At 42.7% G+C, this 20697-nt stretch overlaps 1 protein-coding gene across 3 annotated transcripts in view; it reads right to left on the bottom strand.

Annotated features, from left to right (window-relative positions):
• The window catches only part of hhip (hedgehog interacting protein), a 175661-nt gene that overhangs the window by 4329 nt on the left and 150635 nt on the right, over positions 1 to 20697 (bottom strand). For all 3 annotated transcript variants that reach the window (XR_013497730.1, XM_078212128.1, XM_078212117.1), the window contains one exon: positions 13986 to 14114. Coding sequence is in view for 2 of the 3 variants with exons in the window: in XM_078212128.1 (XP_078068254.1) it covers positions 13986 to 14114 (129 nt within the window). In the remaining variant the exon portion in view is untranslated. The remainder of the gene's footprint in view (positions 1 to 13985; positions 14115 to 20697) is intronic.

Below are 20697 nucleotides of genomic sequence, written 5' to 3'. Positions count from 1 at the left end.
ACCTGGTAACAAACTGGCTACTTCAGCTACACTAATCAGGTTAGCCAATTTTTAAAAATTTATCAATAAATGGCTTAGACATTTACATAGAAGATGTGCTCAAGGTTGATCTGATGAATTTCTGTCAACGCAAGAGCAATCAACTTCAGGAGGAAATAACAAGTGGTTCATGATTGCAGGCATTATGGTAAGTCATTATAGTAAGTTGGTCTGATATGATACAAGTAGTGCCAGACACCCTCGAATATTTTAGGCTGTACAGATGTGAACAAGGTATTTCAAGTGGTGTGATTTTCAAGAGATAACAGGTGCTTATACCCGAAGCTCTTTGCCAAGTCATATTGTCACAGTAACACTGGGGACAAAGGGGCATAGAGTGAACAAGATGCCTGACCAAGTGAAACTGTGAATTGGCCAGGGGTCAACAACGATATCAAGAAAGCAGAGAAGATGTGAGAAGCACGTCAGAGACACCAACCACATCAATCCAAAGAATCCCTGCACTCTCATGAAGTTCCAGGCACTTTAGTCTATAATTGCAACAGATTTATTCATTATCCATGCAAACGACTTTCTCCTAGTCTATGACTACCGTTCCAAATTTCCAAACATTAGACAATTGAAGAATACCTCAAGTGCGTCCATGGAAGAAACAATGGGTGGGATTTTCCGGTTGCGCTCGGCCCACGACCGGAAAATCCCGCCCGAGGTCAACGGACCTTTGCAGGACAATAGGCCACAGTACACAGGCAGACCTTTTGAGGACATGTGTGCTAAATTGGGCATATATCATCTGACAGCCTTGCCACACTATCTCATATCCAATGGTTTGACAAGCAAATGGTTTGCACTGTTAGATTATTAAACATCAAGTGCAGGGAAATAAAACTAGATCTCCATATCACCATGTTACATTTAAATGCAACATCTTTAGACATGGGTGTATTGTCATCAACTGAAATCATGTTCAGAAGGCAGATTAAAACAATCTTGCTAGCCAGAGCCTGTCCCATTTCTCAGAAGTAGAGGAAAATCTTCTCAAATAAAAAGGGAGGATGAAGACAGTGTATAATCAACATGCAGGTATGGAACTTCCTAGTCTGCACACAGGACAAATGAGAGAGTCATACATTCTACCCAGAGAATGTGGGTACCTGCAGAAGTATCCAAGCTGTGCAATAAGCCTGGAACTTATCAAGTTACGACACTGAATGGAGCAGTGTTAAGAATGAACAGGAGCCAGCCAAGGGAATTGTATAACTGTATAACCCCTGGCAGTCCAACTGTCTCTAGAACACATTTAAAGATGGACTTGGAGAGTGATTTTATTATGGTTTTCCACAATTTGAGTCAGCACTCCACAAACATTAAAGATACCAACATCAAGAACATCCAAGTAAAAGTCTAGAGGCAGGATTTTCTGTCCTTCCCATGGCGTCTTTCTCATGGCAGGAGGTGGTGCGCTGTTGGCCAGTGGCAGGATCTTCTGGTCCTGCCGCTGTCAATCTGATTTCCCGCTTGGAAACCTGTGGAGGGGGTACACTGTCACAGCTTGAACAGCCAAAAAGTTCCGGCCTAGATCTCAGGATGGTCGAAACATTAGGAGATCAGTGAGAATTGTTAAACCACCAATATGTTATACAGACTCTTAAACTTTTGAATTCTTAAATCCTCAATCTTGAACAAGATTTTTCTCATGTAAATAGTTTTCACAACCACTCTATAGATAGTCATAGAGGGGTACAGCATGGAAATACATCTAATATATATGTATTTTCACTCTTAAAGCATGTAATATTATCTTGGCGAAAAAAGGAGCTATTGTGATATTGCTTTAAGGAGGAATATGTTAATAAGTTGCCAGGATGTAAACCATGTGGCCAGCAGAAATTGTGCAGGGGAGTTTTCAGTTTAGCAAGCAGCATAAGACCATAAGACATAGGAGCAAAATTAGGCTACACGGCCCATCGAGTCTGCTCCACCATTCAATCATGGCTGATATTTTTCTCATCCCCATTCTCCTGCCTTTTCCCCATAACCCCAATCCCCTTAAGAACCTTTCTATCTCTGTCTTAAAGACACTCAATGACCTAGCCTCCCCAGCCTTCTGTGGCAAAGAGTTCCACAGATTCACCACTCTCTGGCTGAAGAAATTCCTCCTCATCTCTGTTTTAAAGGATCGTCCCTTTAGCCTGAGGTTGTGCCCTCTGGTTCTAGTTTTTCCTACTAGTGGAAACATCCTCTCCACATCCACTCTGTCCAGGCCTGGCAGTATCCTGTAAGTTTCAAAAAGATCCCCCTCATCCTTCTAAACTCCAACGAGTACAGACCCAGAGTCCTCAACCATTCCTCATACAACAAGCTCTTCATTCCAGGGATCGTTCTTGGACCCTTTCCAAGGCCAGCACATCCTTCGTTAGATAAAACTACTCACAGTACTCCAAGTGGGATCTGGCCAGAGTCTTATACAGCCTCAGAAGTATATCCCTGCTCTTGTATTCTAGCCCTCTCGACATTGCATTTGCCTTCCTGACTGCCGACTGAACTTGCATGTTAACCTTAAGAGAATCTTCAAAGAGGACTCACAAGTCCCTTTTTATTTCTGATTTCCTAAGCACTTCCCCATTTAGATAATAGTCTATGCCTCCATTCCACCTTCCAAAGTGCATAACCTCACACCTCTCAGCATGTGGTGTCGAGGAGTGTAACTGTACTGTCATGTTAACATAGATGTGGAGATGCCGGCGTTGGACTGGGGTAAACACAGTAAGAAGTTTAACAACACCAGGTTAAAGTCCAACAGGTTTATTTGGTAGCAAAAGCCACACAAGCTTTCGAGGCTCTGAGCCCCTTCTTCAGGTGAGTGGGAATTCTGTTCACAAACAGAACTTATAAGACACAGACTCAATTTACATGAATAATGGTTGGAATGCGAATACTTACAACTAATCCAGTCTTTAAGAAACAAAACAATGGGAGTGGGGAGAGCATCAAGACAGGCTAAAAAGATGTGTCTCTGCAAGACGTGCCGGATCATCGACACAGATGCCATCATCTCACGTGAGAACACCATCCACCAGGTACACGGTACATACTCTTGCAACTCGGCCAACGTTGTCTACCTGATACGCTGCAAGAAAGGATGTCCCGAGGCATGGTACATTGGGGAAACTATGCAGACGCTGCGACAACAGATGAATGAACACCGCTCGACAATCACCAGGCAAGACTGTTCTCTTCCTGTTGGGGAGCACTTCAGCGGTCACGGGCATTCGGCCTCTGATATTCGGGTAAGCGTTCTCCAAGGCGGCCTTCGCGACACACGACAGCGCAGAGTCGCGGAGCAGAAACTGATAGCCAGGTTCCGCACACACAAGGACGGCCTCAACCGGGATATTGGGTTTATGTCACACTATTTCACATAAATATTTCTGCTTTTTTCCTCCTGAGTCTTTATCATGCGATCCTAGAATCAGAATTTATGTCACACTATTTGTAACTCCCACAGTTGCGTGGACCTGCAGAGTTTCACTGGCTGTCTTGTCTGGAGACAATACACATCTTTTTAGCCTGTCTTGATGCTCTCCCCACTCCCATTGTTTTGTTTCTTAAAGACTGGATTAGTTGTAAGTATTCGCATTCCAACCATTATTCATGTAAATTGAGTCTGTGTCTTATAAGTTCTGTTTGTGAACAGAATTCCCACTCACCTGAAGAAGGGGCTCAGAGCCTCGAAAGCTTGTGTGGCTTTTGCTACCAAATAAACCTGTTGGACTTTAACCTGGTGTTGTTAAACTTCTTACTATGTTAACATAGAACATAGAAAAGCTATAGCACAAACAGGCCCTTCGGCCCACAAGTTGCACTGAACATGTCCCTACCTACTAGGCTTACCTATAACCTTCTATCTTACTAACTTCCATTAACTTATCCAAAAGTCTTTTAAAAGACCCTATCAAATCCGCCTCCACCACCACTACTGGCAGCCGATTCCACACACCCACCACCCTCTGAGTGAAAAACTTACCCCTAACATCTCCTCTGTACCTACTCCCCAGCACCCTAAACCTGTGACCTCTTGTGGCAACCATTCCAGACCGGGGTAAAAGCCTCTGAGAATCCACTCTATCAATACCTCTCAACATCTTATACACCTCTATCAGGTCACCTCTCATCCTTCGCCTCTCCAAGGAGAAAAGACCAGCTCTCTCAACCAATCCTCATAACCATGCCATCTAATCCAGGCAACATCCTTGAAAATCTCCTCTGCACCCTTTCCATGGCTTCCACATCCTTTCTGTAATGAGGCGACCAGAACTGGGCACAGTACTCCAGGTGGAGTCTGACCAGGGTCCTATACAGCTGCAGCATTATCTCCCAATTTCTAAACTCAATTCCTCTATTGATGAAGGCCAGTATTCCATACGCCCTCTTAATTACAGCCTCTACCTGCGAAGCTGATTTGAGTGTCCTATGAACCCAGACCCCAAGATCCTTCTGATCTTCCACACTGCCAAGCGTCTTACCCTTAATATTATATTCTTTCATCCTATTCGACCTGCCAAAATGAACCACCACACACTTATCTGGGTTGAAGTCCATCTGCCACTTCTCCGCCCAGTCTTGCATCTTATCTATGTCTCATTGCAACTGCTGACATCCCTCTACACTATCCACAACACCACCAACCTTTGTGTCATCAGCAAACTTGCCAACCCATCCTTCCACTTCCTCATCCAGGTCATTTATAAAAATCACAAAGAGCAAGGGTCCCAGAACAGATCCCTGGGGCACTCCACTGGTGACCGACCTCCATGCTAAAAAAGACCCATCTACAACCACTCTTTGCCTTCTGTGGGCAAGCCAGTTCTGAATCCACAAAGCAATGTCCCCTTGTATCCCATGCCCCTTCACTTTCTCAAATGAGCCTTGCGTGGACACCTTATCAAACGCCTTGCTGAAATCCATATAAACTACATCTACCGCTCTTCCCTCGTCTATGTGTCCAGTTACATAGAAAAAAAAAATCATAGAAACCCTACAGTGCAGAAGGAGGCCATTCGGCCCATCGAGTCTGCACCGACCACAATCCCACCCAGGCCCTACCCCCACATATTTTACCCGCTAATCCCTCTAACCTACACATCCCAGGACTCTAAGGGGCAATTTTTTTTTTAACCTGGCCAATCAACCTAACCCGCACATCTTTGGACATCTTCAAAAAATTTAATTAGGCGCGTAAGGCATGATTTGCCTTGGACAAAGCTGTGCTGGCTATTTCTGATCATACTATTCCTCTCCAGATGTTCATAAATCCTGCCTCTCAGGATATTCTCCATCAACTTACCAACCACTGAGGTTAGACTCACTGGTCTATAATTTCCCGGGACATCTCTTCTCCCTTTCTTGAATAACGGAACCACATCCGCAATCCTCCAATCCTCCGGAACCTCTCCTGTCTCCATCGACGATGCAAAGATCATCGCCAGAGGCTCAGCAATCTCTTCCCTCGCTTCCCACAGTAACCTGGGGTACATCCCATCCGGTCCTGGCGATTTATCTAACTTGATGCTTTTCAAAAGCTCCAACACATCCTCTTTCCTAATGTCTACATGCTCAATCTTCTCAGTCCACTGCAAGTCTGTACTGCAACTACCAAGATCCTTTTCCACTGTGAATACTGAAGCAAAGTGTTCATTGAGTACCTCTGCTATTTCTACCGGTTCTACACAGACTTTCCCACTGTCACATTTGATAGATCCTACTCCTTCAGATCTTATCTTCTTGCTCTTAACATACTTGTAGAATGCCTTGGGGTTTTCCTTTATCCTGTCTGCCAAGGCCTTCTCATGACCCCTTCTTGCTCTTCTAATTTCCCTCTTAAGTTCCTTCCTACTAGTCGTATACTCTTCTAGATTTCTAACATTACCTAGCTCCCTGAACCTTTTGTAGGCTTTTCTTTTCTTCTTGACTAAATTCATTACAGCTTTCGTGCACCATGTTTCCTGTAACCTACCATAACTCCCCTGTCTCATTGGAACGTTGCTGCGCAGAGCTCCAGACAAATTTTCCTTGAAAATTTGCCACATTTCTTCTGTACATTTCCCTGAGAAAACCTTCTTCCAATTTATGCCTCTCATTTCCTGCCTAATAGCCTCATAATTGCCCTTACTCCAAATAAACACTTTCCTAGCTTGACTGATCCTATCTCTCTCCAATGCTAATGTAAAGGAGATAGAGTTATGATCACTATCCCCAAAATGCTCTCCCACTGAGAGATCTGACACCTGCCCAGGTTCATTCCCTAATACCAAATCAAGTACAGCCTCTCCTCTTGTAGGCTTATCCACATACTGTGCCAGGAAGCCCTCCTGAACACACCTAACAAACTCCTCCCCATCTAAACCCCTTACCCTAGGGATATTCCAATCGATATTTGGGAAATTAAAATCTCTGTTATTATCACATCTCTCCAGGATCTGCTTCCCAATCTGCTCCTCCACATCCCTGCTACTATTGGGCGGCCTATAGAAAACACCCAGTAAATTTATTGACCCCTTCCTGTTACGAACCTCCACCCTCAGAGATTCCGTAGACAATCCCTCTGTGGCATCCATCTTTTCTACAGCTGTGACACTATCCCTGATCAACAGTGCCACTCCCCCACCCCTTTTGCCTCCTTCTCTGTCCCTCCTGAAACATCTGAAACCCGGCACTTGAAGTATCCAGTCCTGTCCCTGAGATAACCAAGTCTCTGTAATGGCCACTTTTTAAAAAGTGAAAATTTAACAATAGCTGTTGAATCTTTATAGTTAGTCTGTCTGCTGAGCATTCGTTTGCTCCATCTTCAAATAAACTGAACTGATGTTTAGTTTACCAGTGCTGTGAAACATTGTTAAGCTTGTATTAAGCAAACATAGAAATACAACATAGACTGTGCTCCTGTGTTCTAGATTTCCCAGCGTAGGAAACAATCCATCAATGTCTACTCTGTAAAAGCTTGAGAATTATGTGTATTTTAATGAGATTATATCTTATTGTTCTAAAAATCAGAGAGTATAGGCCAACTTTATTTAGCCTTTCATATGTTTCATCATGTGTTTGGGGTCTAGACCGGGTTCTATCTGTTCTCCTGAAGTAAGCTGCTCAAGACTATAGTTTGTTAAAACCATTACTCTTTATTTACAGTTGCTATGTATGTGTTAGGAACTTTGCATCAAGTTGGAACAACTTTTTCTTCCTGATCACTGTTACTCAATCGTGTGATATTACACCAGCATCATGTGCTTCCGAGGTAAACTTTTACAATACAACTCCCTCCAAATCTTTATTCCAATTATATACATTCTCCATCTCTCCCCCCCCCCCCCCCCAAAGTCTCAGGCTTCACAGTGTCAGTCTCTGAGGTACCTTGACCAATCTCCCTAATCCTGATCTCTTTCTGAGGTTGAGGACATTCCACACTCTCCTAGGATACACTAATATGGTGTGATCCTTGGTTTGCAGAATCATCTCTTACATGCAATTAAATTATTCAATTTTATATCCTAGATTCAAAAGAGCTAGAAATATAGAATATCTTCATAACAAACTGTCAAAATTCAGTTTCTTCGTTCTTTAAATTTTTAAGTCCACTTACATTTATTAGAACCCTAACTATGACTAGGAACTACACAGAACTCTTGAGTTATTTAAACCAGTTGGCTTATGAGATAAACTTTTGGTTCAACTAACCGAGGATCCTTCTGATATTGGCCACAAGGCTGAGAACATTAAACTTATTTTATTAAATTTCTTTTACTAAATTAGATTCAGAACACTTGAAATCCATCTTTCTGTTAAAGCTGAAAGAGTATTATTATAACTGATTGGACTAGTTAGGGATGGGAATGGTGGAGGGTTTGTAGGGAAGGAAATACTGAAACTATATGATTATGCAGAATTAAATATGTCACTAATCATCAGGTGAATAGAAGGCTATTACAATTGCATGTTTTTATTAGATTTGTTTATTGTGAGCAGTATACAGAAGTTTTCCTCCCCTGCATATTTTGGCAGATCTTATAGATGATGGAATCTTACAGCACAAGCAAGTCATTTCAAGACTATGCATTTCCCCTCATGAGCCATCTAATCCCACTTTCCTGCTCACATCATGAGTGGAATCGCATGTTCTTGCTGGTGGTGAGCTTGGAGATGGGAAGGGCATTTACTTAGATGGGATGGTGGTGTACTCAAACCCCACCATTTACCACCTACACCAGAATTAAGTTCAAGGTGGGAAGGCCCATGTTCAAACAATTCTAATTAGTGACTAATGAAGGGTCTCATCCCACCACTTATGGATTAACCCAGCTGCAAGTGGGCTTGTTGCTATGTGCCCATGCATAAAAGGTGAACCTGTCTGGGCCGCTTGCTATGTCAGTGTTGGGGATGGGTGGGGGGCATGCAGGGGAAGGAGGGCTTCTCCATCAAAGGCAATCAGTGCTTAAGGGACCGGACATTAAGAAAAATGGGGCCTGTTGAAAGACACCCCTCTGAACTTGCTTCTATCTGTCTTACTCCCTTTTTCCACCATGCCTTACCTGTGAAAATACTCCTTCCACATTACCTACCTGCAGCTTGGATCTTCTGCAAAGCTGGGACTCTATGGGGTGTCCTGCCAGATACAGCCTCCTCAGTGACACTGCTGAACACAAGAGCTATCGAATTTATAGAATTCCTACACAGTGCAGAAGGAGGCCATTTGGCCCAACGAGTCTACACCAACTCTGCAAAGAGCATCTTACTCAGGACCACCCCCCCGCCCTATCCCCTTGACCCCACACATTTACCATGGCTAATCCGCTTAACCTACTCATCTTTGGACTGTGGGAGCAAACCAAAACACCTGGAGGAAAGCCACGTGGGGAGAACATGCAAACTCCACATAGACAGTCACCCAAAGCCAGAATTGAACCCCTGACGCTGTGAAGCAGCAGTGCTAACCACCGAGTCACCGTGCCAGCCTCTGATTGGCTGACAACTTTTGCTAGGTGAGATTTCGCCCGAGGTCTTGATTCTAGAGGAGGGCCCTCCCCACTAAATGACTGACATGTTGGCAAGCCTTGCTAAAAAGAGGCAGTGTGGATCTCTTACTGGCTCTCCAACCAGCATGTGAGAATCCTGATCCCACAATAAGATTTCATCCCATATATTCTTAAATATTCCTTGTTCCAACATTTAATTCAATTTTAACAGAATTTATCGACTCTGCTAAAAACTGGTGCTGAAGCAGAGAATTGCACAAATTAACAAAGTTTGTGTAAAGGTGTTTTCAACATATTCCCTTCAATTCTATGATATTCATTTATGTCCTTGTTATCATGCTGAACAGTAGAAACAATAAATAATTCACATGAAAATAACTTCACAATTTTGAAGAACTCTTCTGCATCACCTCTTAACTTGTAGCTTGGATCTTCTGCAATGCTGGGACTCAAGGATTGTGAAAAATAGCAGAGGGGCAAGATAGTTCAGTAGGATGTCAAATGCATGTCAATATTGAAAAATGTGGAGTAATACTTGTGAAAGAATAAATAAGGAATACTCTTTAAATGTAGATTTTTAACAGAACACAGGAACTGAGGGACCATGATGTGTAGGCTGTTTAACTCTAATGTAAAACACAACATCTCACATGTCTCTTCATAACTGTAATCTCTAATCCCTAGTAACATCTACAGTGCACCTGTTTCAATGCTTCCAAAACCTTGTTATAGTGAGGTGCCCAAAATATCAAACAGTTCTCAACTCTGATCTAAAACTTTGTACAAGTTCAGCACTATCCATTGCTTTAGTAGTTTATATCTCTGATTGAAAGATCAAAAGTTGGCTTAACATTTTAGATTTTATATAATTCTGCTGTTACCTTACACATCATGGTCCCTCAGTTCCTGTGCTCTGTTAAAAATCTACATTTAAAGTGTATCATCATTTCTTATTTATTCTTTCAAAAAGTATTACTTTACATTTTTCAATACTGACGTGTATTTGTCATCCTACTGAACTATCTTGCCCCTCTGTATTTTTCCAATTCCTTGTCACAATTCGTCATATTCCCCAATTTGATATCATCAGCAAAATTTGATACTGTATCCACAAGTTTCAAGACCTGGCCATTTTTCGTTTGTAAAGGATAAGAGAAACCTCAACTCTTACTGTCGTGGCACATTATTCCTCATACCTTGTTATTTCAAGAAACTTTGCTTTGTGCCCCCTCTCTATCCATTTGGCCACATCCTTTCACTTCATGCACTCTTTTTCCTAGATATTTTATGTGGTAACTTCTCAATGGAATGAAATTTGGGTGGATTCGATAACAGGCTCAGCCAAGATTACTGCTCAGGCAGAGAAAATTTGTCCCATGTAAATCACATTAACTGCATTTCCTTTAATGCATAAAATAATTTTATAAGGTTAGTCAAGTATGTCCTGCCTTGGAGAAACTCACGCTGGCTGGCCCTGATTAGTTCATGTTACTCCAACCCCTTAGTAGTTTCATCCCAGATTATGGATTCTTGTGGTTTACCAGCAGGTGATGTGTTGCAAAACTGTTGCTGTTTAAAAGCAAAGAAAAAATCATTGTGGTTCTAGGCCAACCAGCAATACAATGCATCCTACATCACAATGTTGGTTTGCTACAATTAGATCCACATGAGTAATTCTGCATTGAAAGATTACATTAAAAAAGCAGTATATTTTAACCATGATGCAGACAAACCTACTGATCATTGAGTTAAATAAATGAAAAACAAACATGAGTAATTTTACTCACTTATAAAATGTCTTTTTGTTTTGATCTACCCATACACATTAAGCTTTATGCTGTGACCGACAGTCCTCTCTCTGATTGAGTACTCGGGTTGAAAAATTGGCCCAACAGGCATCGAAACCAGTTTTAAAAGCAGTTTCCATGGGAAAATTGACACTGGAAATCGGCTCGGAGCTGCATAATGCGTATTTGAATCTAATTTAAATAGCATTAGTGAGCCTGGGACTGAAATCTCCGGTTCACTCCAGCGGGGTTTAGTATAGCTCCCCACTTGCAGGGAGCTGGCGGCCTGACCCCGCTAGAGTGAAAGGGGGGACAATTGAGGCCCCCCAGAAGGTTGGGTGCCGGGGGGAGGGTGCCCCCAGGCATTGCCACCTTGGCAGTGCCAGCCTGGGCCCCCCGGCCAAGGGGGCAGGGCCTGATGGGAGTGCGATCAGTGGGGGTGAGGGGGCCCGCTGCCACTCTGCATTCGGGCCGAGTGACAGAGGGAGGGAGGTCAGTGGTCAGGGCTAGCCATCGGGGTTGGGGTGGGGGGTCAGCCTGCTGGAGGGGTCGGGGCTGCAAGGGGGAGATTTGGAGATCGGAGCTGTGGGGGGCATTGAGGCAGGCTGGGAGCATGTCGAGGCTGGCCTGGGTGTGTTCGGGAACAGGGGGGGGGGCAGCGATCGGGCCATGGGAGGGAGGGAGTGAGAGAGCTAGCAATGCGGGGGATTGAGCTAGCCAGCAATCTGGAGGCCGGCAGTGTGGGGCTACTGCAAATGAGCTGATCTCAGCGCTGACAGATCAGCGGATACGCAGTGGCCCGCTCAGCGCTATGCTGCCGGCCTCTCCAGTGGGAATAGGCCCCACCCACTGATTTTCAGCGTGATTCACGCTGAGGCACTCTGCAGTGCAGAGTATGGGAGATATATTTTGAAGCTCCCGCTGAAAAAACCAGCAGGATTTACTCCAGTTTTTACGTTAATTCGACGCTACCTACCGCATGGTAGGTTGTTGCATAAGGTTAAATCTCAGAGATCCAGGGTGAGGTTTCTAAATGGATACAAAATTGGCTTCTTGACAGAAGCCAGAGGGTGGTTGTAGAGGGTTGTTTTTCAAACTGGAGGCCTGTGAGGAGCGGTGTGCCTCAGGGATCAGTGCTGGGCCCACTGTTATTTGTCATTTACATTAACGATTTGGAAGAGAATATAGGAAGCATGGTTAGTAAGTTTGCAGATGACACCAAGATTGGTGGTGTAGTGGACAGTGAAGGTTATCTCCGATTGTAATGGGATCTTGATCAATTGGGCCAGTGGGCTGATGAATGGCAAATGGAGTTTAATTTAGACAAATGCGAGGTGATGCATTTTGGTAGATTGAACCAGGGCAGGACTTACTCAGTTAATGGTAGGGCGTTGGGGAAAGTTACAGAACAAAGAGATCTAGGGGTACATGTTCATACATCCTTGAAAGTGGAGTCACAGGTGGACAGAGTGGTGAAGAAGGCATTCAGCATGTTTGGTTTCATTGGCCAGAACACTGAATACAGGAGTTGGGACGTCTTGTTGAAGTTGCACAATACATTGGTGAGGCCACACTTGGAGTACTGTGTGCAGTTCTGGTCACCCTATTATAGATAGAATATTATTAAACTAGAAAGAGTGCAGAAAAGATTTATTAAAATGCTACCGGGACTTGATGGTTTGAGTTATAAGGAGAGGCTGGATAGACTGAGACTTTTTTCTCTGGAGCGTAGAAGGTGATCTTATCGAGGTCCATAAAATAATGAGGGGCATAGATCAGCTAGATAGACAATATCTTTTCCCAAAGGTAGGGGAGTCTAAAACTAGAGGGCATAGCTTTAAGGTGAGAGGAGAGATATACAAAAGGGTCCAGAGGGGCAATTTTTTCACAGAGGGTGGTGAGTGTCTGGAACAAGCTGCCAGAGGTAGTAGTAGAGGCGGGTACAATTTTGTCCTTTAAAAAGCATTTAGACAGTTACATGGGTAAAATGGGTATAGAGGGATATGGGCCAAATGCGGGCAATTGGGGCTAGCTTAGGGGTTTAAAAAAAAAAGGGCGGCATGGACAAGTTGGATCGAAGGACCTGTTTCCATGCTGTAAACCTCTATGACTCAAACGTTTTGGGAGAATGCCACCTCCCCGCCCTCTTATATGTGAACCTGATATTAGTTGGCTCTTTCAACATTGAGGACATCATGGCTGATGTTTCATGGCTGAAACATTTCCTGTTTCCAAATGTCCACTCTGAAGCAGACATCACTGGAATGCAATCAGGAGCACAGATTTAAAAAAAATATTCTTTCATGAGATGAGGGTGTCGCTGGCTAGGCCAGCATGTACTGTCCATCCCTAATCACCCTTAAGGAGGTTTGGTGATTCACCTTCTTGAACTGCTGCAGCTCATCTGGTTCAGGTACCTGCACAGTTCTGCTGGGAAGGGAGCTCCAAGATTTTGATCCCATGACAATGCAGAAATGTCAGTATGGTTCCATATTGACTGTGTGGATTGGAGGGGAACTTGCAGGTGGTGGTGTTCCAATGGACCTGCCTGCCCTTATCCTTCTAAGTAGTTGTGAATTTGGAAGATGTTGTAAAAGAAGCCATGGTGAATTGCCACAGTACAACTTGTATATAGTACACACTGCTGTCACTGCATCAGTGATGGGGGAAGTGAATGGTTAAGTTGATGGATGGGTGCCGATTAAGCAGGTTGCCTGCCGAACTTCTTGAATATTTTTGGAGCTGCACTCATCCAGGAAATGGAGAATATTCCATCACACTCCTGAGAGTGTGACATTCCTCACACGTGTGTCTTGTGAATGGTAGACAGGCTTTGGAGAGTTAGGAGGTGACTGGTCCGGTAAAGTATCTGGTCAATAATAACCCCAGCATATTAATAGTGAAGGATTTGGTGATGGTAATGCCATTGAATATCAAGGTAGAGATGGTTAGATTGTCTCTTGTTGAAGATGGTCATTGCCTGACACTTGTGTGGTGCGAATATTTAAAAAATCAAGAACTTCAGTCAATATGACTGAGCTACACACTTCGATTTGACATTGGAGAGCTCAGCTTTTTTTTTTAAACCAAGTCAGCTAAATCTCATGAACAATTTATTTTAAGTTAGCATTTTAAAGGCATATATGTTATACTGGCAGTTGAATAATACCTGCCCTTGCCACTCTTTGAATGTTTCTATCCACTTGTTCGCACTGTGGTCCGGTGTAGCTCTCCTTACATAAGCACATATTAGGCCTCACACACACTCCACCATGCCGACATACTGGATCACACTTTGCTGTAACAGCAGGAAATTAAAAAAAAGTGTTAAAACAACTTCAGTTATCTGGAGGCTACTTATTGTTAAACATTGCACATTATGTGCACTTATAGACAAAAATAATGATATGATCTAGAATCAAACTTGTTTTCTTGATATACATGCATCAAAATCTGATTTGGAAGAACATAGCTGCCTGGGCTGATTCTTCTGAACTCCTGATCTGAACCACTCAAGCTGAGAATCGAACTCGGACCCCTGGGAAGTGTCAAGTACAGGCCAGCAATCTTTCTGTTTGGGGATAGAAAATTTTGAACTGCTCAGCTGCGATCACTTGCTTTCTCATAGTCATCATTAACCTTCGGCAGCAGCCTGGAAACCACTTGCCTGTTAGCAGCGAATGGTATGAGGCCATGAGAAGAGGATTTGTGAGTGATACAAAACAGAAACAAAAAGTGGATGTCTGACCTCAGTGATCTGTACATGACTTCATAAAGTTACTGTGTGATGTTTTACCATCATGTAATTAAATGTTGATTTTAATTTTAATGTTTGAATATTCGACTTACTGCTGGTTCAGCATTAAGTTAAAAAATTAGATCACTTATTTATATTCTGCACTTTAAAAACGTACTTTGCATTCCACGTGTAAGACAATCTAACAAAAATGTTGGTTTCACTTTACAGATGTTAATTTAACATTGCATAAATTCCTTTTCACTTTATACAGCATGGTGGCACAGTGGTTACCATTGCTGCCTTACAGCGCCAGGGGTCCGAGTTCGATTCTCAGCTTGAGTCACTGTGTGTGGAGTTTGTACATTCTCCACGTGTCTGCGTGGGTTTCCTCCAGGTGCTGCGGGTTTCCTCCCACAGTCCAAAGATGTGCAGGTTAGGATGATTGGCTATGCTAAATTGCCCCTTAGTGTCAGGGGGCTAGCAGGGTAAATAAATGGGGTTATGGGAATAGGGCCTGGGAGGGATTGTGATCGGTGCAGACTCGATGGGCCAAATGGCCTCTTTTTGCTCTGAAGGGATTCTATGATTTACATGGCTATTTTGAGACCCTTTTGACCAGAGAAGGGGACAAGATGGTTAACCAAGTGAATCAGAATAACATTCTACTTTGTTTACTCTATGCTTACAAAAAACGTTAAAACTATTTTACCAAGAAGGTTAAAATGATAATTAGCACAGTGAAGAATTTCATTGGTAATTAAACATTTGTACAAACCAGCGTGATAATCTAAATACTGAAATCCCGTTAACTCTAGGACAAATTATAGAAGGGAAATTTCATCTATTAGGATTATCTAACTTTGAAGAATGAAGAATAGTGCATTAAAGGTGAGCTTCGTATATAATTTTCCTTATTATTTATTTTTCATATATTAGTATCTTCTTTGGAGGTAGGAGGGGCTATTTGCTTATAACCCTGTGCAATGACTAGTACTGGTCCATTAAGCTACAGGAGCCATCTTGAAGCATGTCAGGCATATACCACCTAGTCTTCCACTTAAGGCAATAGATGAGCCCAAGGGGAGATTCAATACCAATCTTGAGCAATTCCTAGCCTGATTTCCAGCTGGTGATAAACTGATCCTTTTCAGAAATTTCTATGTCAGAATAGGAAGGAATCAAATCTCTGCAAGGGTGTGACTGGTAAGAAGGAGTTGGGAAAGAAAGCTACAATGGAGTCCGCTTCTTGACAAAATGTCTTGAATGTGACCTTGTCAAAATCAAAACCTTGTTCTCCCAGCGAGACAAACACAAGACCTCATGGTAACAACAAATACTGGCACCTGCTCAATTATGTTACCGTTCGAGCAAGGGACCTCAGAGGTATCGGCACCGCCACAGCATGACAGGTACTGATGACTGCTGGATCAATCACCACCTTATGTGAGCAACCATTTTCATTAGACTGGCCACCAAACAATGGAGGCAACAGAAGCTATGCTGGAGGAAAAATAACATTGAAGGCCTCCAAGATCCCACCAAGGCAGTCAATCTCATTCAGCACCTCACCGCCAAACTCTCAGCCTCTAAGCATCAGGAGCCACAGTGCGCCAATAATGCTTGGTCAACCCTAAAGTCCACCATGACGAGCACCTGTGGATTGCTCCTTGGCATCTCAACCAGGAAACATCAAGATTGATGAAAACAAGGAGATATAGGACCTAATTAAGGGCAAGTGTAAAGCTTTCATAGACTGGAAACTGCACCACAGCTCAGGAGAAAAGCAGCAGTTCTACAGGTGTCTGAAGGCATTAAACGCATCACATAAAGAACAAATGGTGGATGGGCATGAGGACATTAACAGCATGTGTGGTTTCTTCAATGCTGTCAAGATGATTTGTATCCCAAGCACTCAAGGATCCTCCCTGCTGGAGGTGAGCTCATGAAGGACAAAGAGGTAAGTCGGTGTTCACTGAGGAGAAAATTTTAAAGAACTTCTCAACTGAGACTCTGCTTTTGACTTGAATGCCCTTAATTCTATTCTTCAATATCCCATCTGGCTCAATCTTGGCACCACCCTGGTCCAAAGTGATGTTGGTAAAGCCACTTGAAAGCTAAAAAACGTCTCTGGAACTGATGGAATTGCTGTCAAAATTCTACGACGTGAACATATAAACATGCGTACGTACAACACAGCGGACAATTCTCTTGAAATGGCTGCACAATCTCATATAACCCCAATGGGAAGAGGAGTGCATGCCAGGGGGCCTTGGGGACACTGTGATCATGACTATATTCAAGAAGGAGGATAAGTCCAATTGACAGCTAATAGACAGCCCAAGATCTGATTTTACTGTGTATAGTTAGTGCCATCTTTGCAGTGTGGACATTAGGCCCATATTTGCATTGGCAGGGGACTTATAGGCACTGCATGGTGATATTTTGTTCTTTTCCAATATGACAAGCAGCAATATTCCAGCTTCTGCCCCGCCATAGTGAGGGCTTAGCAGGTCTGTTGGTGCTCAAAAAATGGACATTGCAAGGCCAAATTTCTAGACCTTTGATCTTATAATCAAGGATCAGCCAGGTCAGGAACCATCTTTTCAACTACAACATTTCAGATGAATTATACTGTTTAGTTGACCATGATGCTAAACTATTCAATTACTGAAAATCCTAGTATTTGATCTGGTGAAGAAGGCTGCTGGCACCAGTTACAAAACGTTCAGGTGAACTCTGCTTACGATTCAGTGGTCCAACCACAAAAATGCTTCTACATGCTTAAGCAAAATGCTTCTACATGCTTAAGACAAATTATTCTGGCACACACCAGCCTTGAGGCAAACATAACTGGATGTCCTGGGAATGTTCCAGATGGGATTTTTCCAGCTTCACTGTCTGGCATTGTTCAATACAAGACGAGATTCTTCACAGTATAATATCACTTGGTTTTTTTCCCATACTATTTTGGACTTATAGCTCCCATAAATTCATGACCACTTTGCAGTGTGTGTTTATGGGGAATAAAGAAATGGCTGAGGAATTAAATTCGTACTTTCCTTTAGTCTTCACAAAGGAAGACATGAATAATGTACCAGAAATTCTGAGAGAAGAACGTGAGGAGCTGAAGGAAATCAGCATTAGTAGAGAAATTATTTGGGGGAAATTGATGGGATTGAATGTGGATACATCTCCAGATCTTGATAATGTTCTTCTCAGAGTACTTAAGGAAGTGGTCCTAGAAATGATAGATCCATTGGTGGTTATTTTCCAAAATTCTTTGGACTCTGGGCTGGTTCCTACAGATTGGAGGGTAGCTAATATAAGCCTGCTATTTAAAAAGAGAGGTAGAGAGAAAGCAGGAAACTATAGACCAGTGAGCCTAACATCGGTACTGGGGAAGATGCTAAAGTCCATTATTAAGGATTTCATAACTTAGCATTTGGAAGGCAGTGCTATAATCAGACAAAGTCAGCATGGATTTACAAAAGGGAAATCATGCTTGATGAATCTATTGGAATTCTTTGAGGATGTAAGTAATAGAGTTGACTGAGGAGAACCAGTGGATATGGTTTATTTAGACTTTTAGAAGGCTTTCGATAAGGTCTCACATAACAGACTATGTAAAGCACATGGGGTTGTAGGTAATGTCTTGAGATGAATAGAAAGCTGGTTAGCAGATAGGAAGCAAAGAGTTGGTATAAATGGGTCTTTTTCTGATTGGCAGTCAGTGACTAGTAGGGTTCCGCAAAGGATCTGTGCTAGGACCCCAACTGTTCACATTATATATTAATGATTTGGAAGAGGGAACTGAATGTATTATCTCCAAATTTGCAGATGATACAAAGTTGGGTGGGTAGGTGAGCTATGAGGAGATGCAGAGGTGCTTGAGCATGGTTTAGACAGGCTGAGTGTATGGGCATATGCATGGCAGATGCAATATAATGTGGATAAATGTGAGGCTATCCACTTTGGTAGCAATAATAGGAAGACAGATTATTACTTGAATGGGTGTAAACTGAGAGAAGTGAATACTTAGCAAGACCTTGGTGTCCTTGTGCATCAGTTGCTGCGCACAGGTATAGCAGGCAGTAAAGAAGGTAAATGGCATGTTGGCCTTCATAGCGAGAGGATTTGAGTACAAGGATAGGGATGTCTTGTTGAAATTGTATAGGGCATTGGTGAGGCCACACTTCGAGTATTGTGTGCAGTTTTGGTGTCCTTATCCGTGGAAGGATATCCTTGCTATAGAGGGAGTACAGCGAAGGTTTACCAGGCTGATTCCTGGGATGGCAGGTCTGTCATTTGAGGAGAGACTACGTTGGTTAGGATTATATTCACTGGAGTTTAGAAGAGTGAGAGGGGCTTTCATAGAAACTTATAAAATTCTAACAGGGTTAGACAGGGTAAATTCAGAAAAAATGTTCCCAATGATGGGGCAGTCCAGAACTAGCAGTCATAGTTTGAGGATAAGGGATAAACCTTTCACAACTGAGGCAAGGAGAAATTTCTTCATCCAGAGGGTGGTGAATGGAATTCACTACCGCTGAATGTAGTTGAGGCCAAAATGTTGTCTGATTTCAAGAAAAAATTAGATATAGCTCTGGGGGCTAAAAGGATCAAGGGATATGGGTGGGTGGGGGGATCAGGATATTGAATTTGGTGATCAAAATGAATGGTGGAGTAGTCTCGAAGGGCTGAATGGTCTACTCCTGCTTCTAGTTTCTATGGTGAGGGAGTTGAGTATAAACAGGAGCTGTCTTTAATAGAGTTCACCTCACTGAACTGAAGAAATTCTAACTGATGAGCTGCTTTGTACCTTGTGATGTCCTGACATCATGATAAAATTGGCTGCCTTGATTCTCATGTTCTTCAACATAGAAGGATATTGATTTATCATCTTAATCGGGGAACCTTAATCCAGCAGACTCAACTTGACATAGATTGCTGTCATTGAAGATCCAAAGTAGGTGTGATATTCACCTGCTCTGATGTCTAGGCAGAGTAAGTGACTGTTATAGAACTATCTCCTTAATTCTATCCCCCACTACCTACCCAATCAGCTGGGTTGAATTAATGTCATGTTCATTATTCAAATTTGGATTTGTTCACTCAGTGCTATCCTTATTGTTGAATTAAAATGCCAATGAAAACTTGAAGAAAACTCGGGTTGAGAGCCCATTCTTTTCAATACCTTTACAGTACTTTTCCTTGAGTAACTAGACATAGAAAGAGAAAATGACAATAATTTGGGCATGCTTCTTCAGCTTAGCTATGAAAATATTTTCTGCCTCCATTTCTCACAAAATCCCACCATTTTTTAAAGATCTTTCTTTGAAATTCTGTCATTTTCAGTGTCAAGTTCAGACTGCTGGATTAAGGTTCCCCGGTGAGTGCATTAGGATGATAAAATCAATATCCCTCTATGTTGAAGGGCCTGAGAATCAAGGTAGCCAGTTTTATCATGTTCCTTGCAAATTCGGAGAACTCAATCCTCTGAAGGAAGACCTCAATTTTGACCATCGATTGGTTAGGCCTTTTTACAATGGAGGCAAATTTTTGCTAAGTAAAATAGTGCCCCAGAGAGGCTTATTGTCATGGCAAAAATAGCAAAAGTGGTTGAATATCCGTAATCCTGTCCCCTTACACAGCATTTCTTATTTAGGAGAGGCGGGACTGGTGTCAGTCCAGGCTTTGCACATGCACATTTTATAGAGGCAGCTGCCATTTAAATCATCAGCTACTTCCAGTGAAGAGGCAGTTTGGAGTGTGAAACTAAACTGTGCAGGTTATGCTAGGTAAGCTGGTCTGAACTTAGTGGATCTATTTGAATAGCTAGGTACTCCTTCGGAGATTTAAGGTAATGCTTTGTATATGGTCCCAGGACATGTTTAGGAGAGGTAAGGCAACTTTTGAGGTAGGCAAGTGTGTGAATTGCTGAAAGTGAAAATGATTGTGTGTAAAAAGTGCATAAACTCACTGGAACTGACAAGCTGTCAGAGGACTGTCAAACTGTCAATGCACTGTCAAAGCTGAAAACCAGGTTTGTCCAACTTGTGCCCTGCAAAGCCCTTTAATATGGTCCCTGGAGCAATTGTTGAAATGCTGGTTAGATGGTTCAGTGAGTTTCAAGATTACTGCA

This window comes from Mustelus asterias, chromosome 1 (genome assembly GCF_964213995.1).
Source record: "Mustelus asterias chromosome 1, sMusAst1.hap1.1, whole genome shotgun sequence".
NCBI classification, from domain to species: domain Eukaryota; kingdom Metazoa; phylum Chordata; class Chondrichthyes; order Carcharhiniformes; family Triakidae; genus Mustelus; species Mustelus asterias.
The sequence above is the reverse complement of the archived record's forward strand: the minus strand, read 5'-3'. Positions and strand labels throughout refer to the sequence as shown.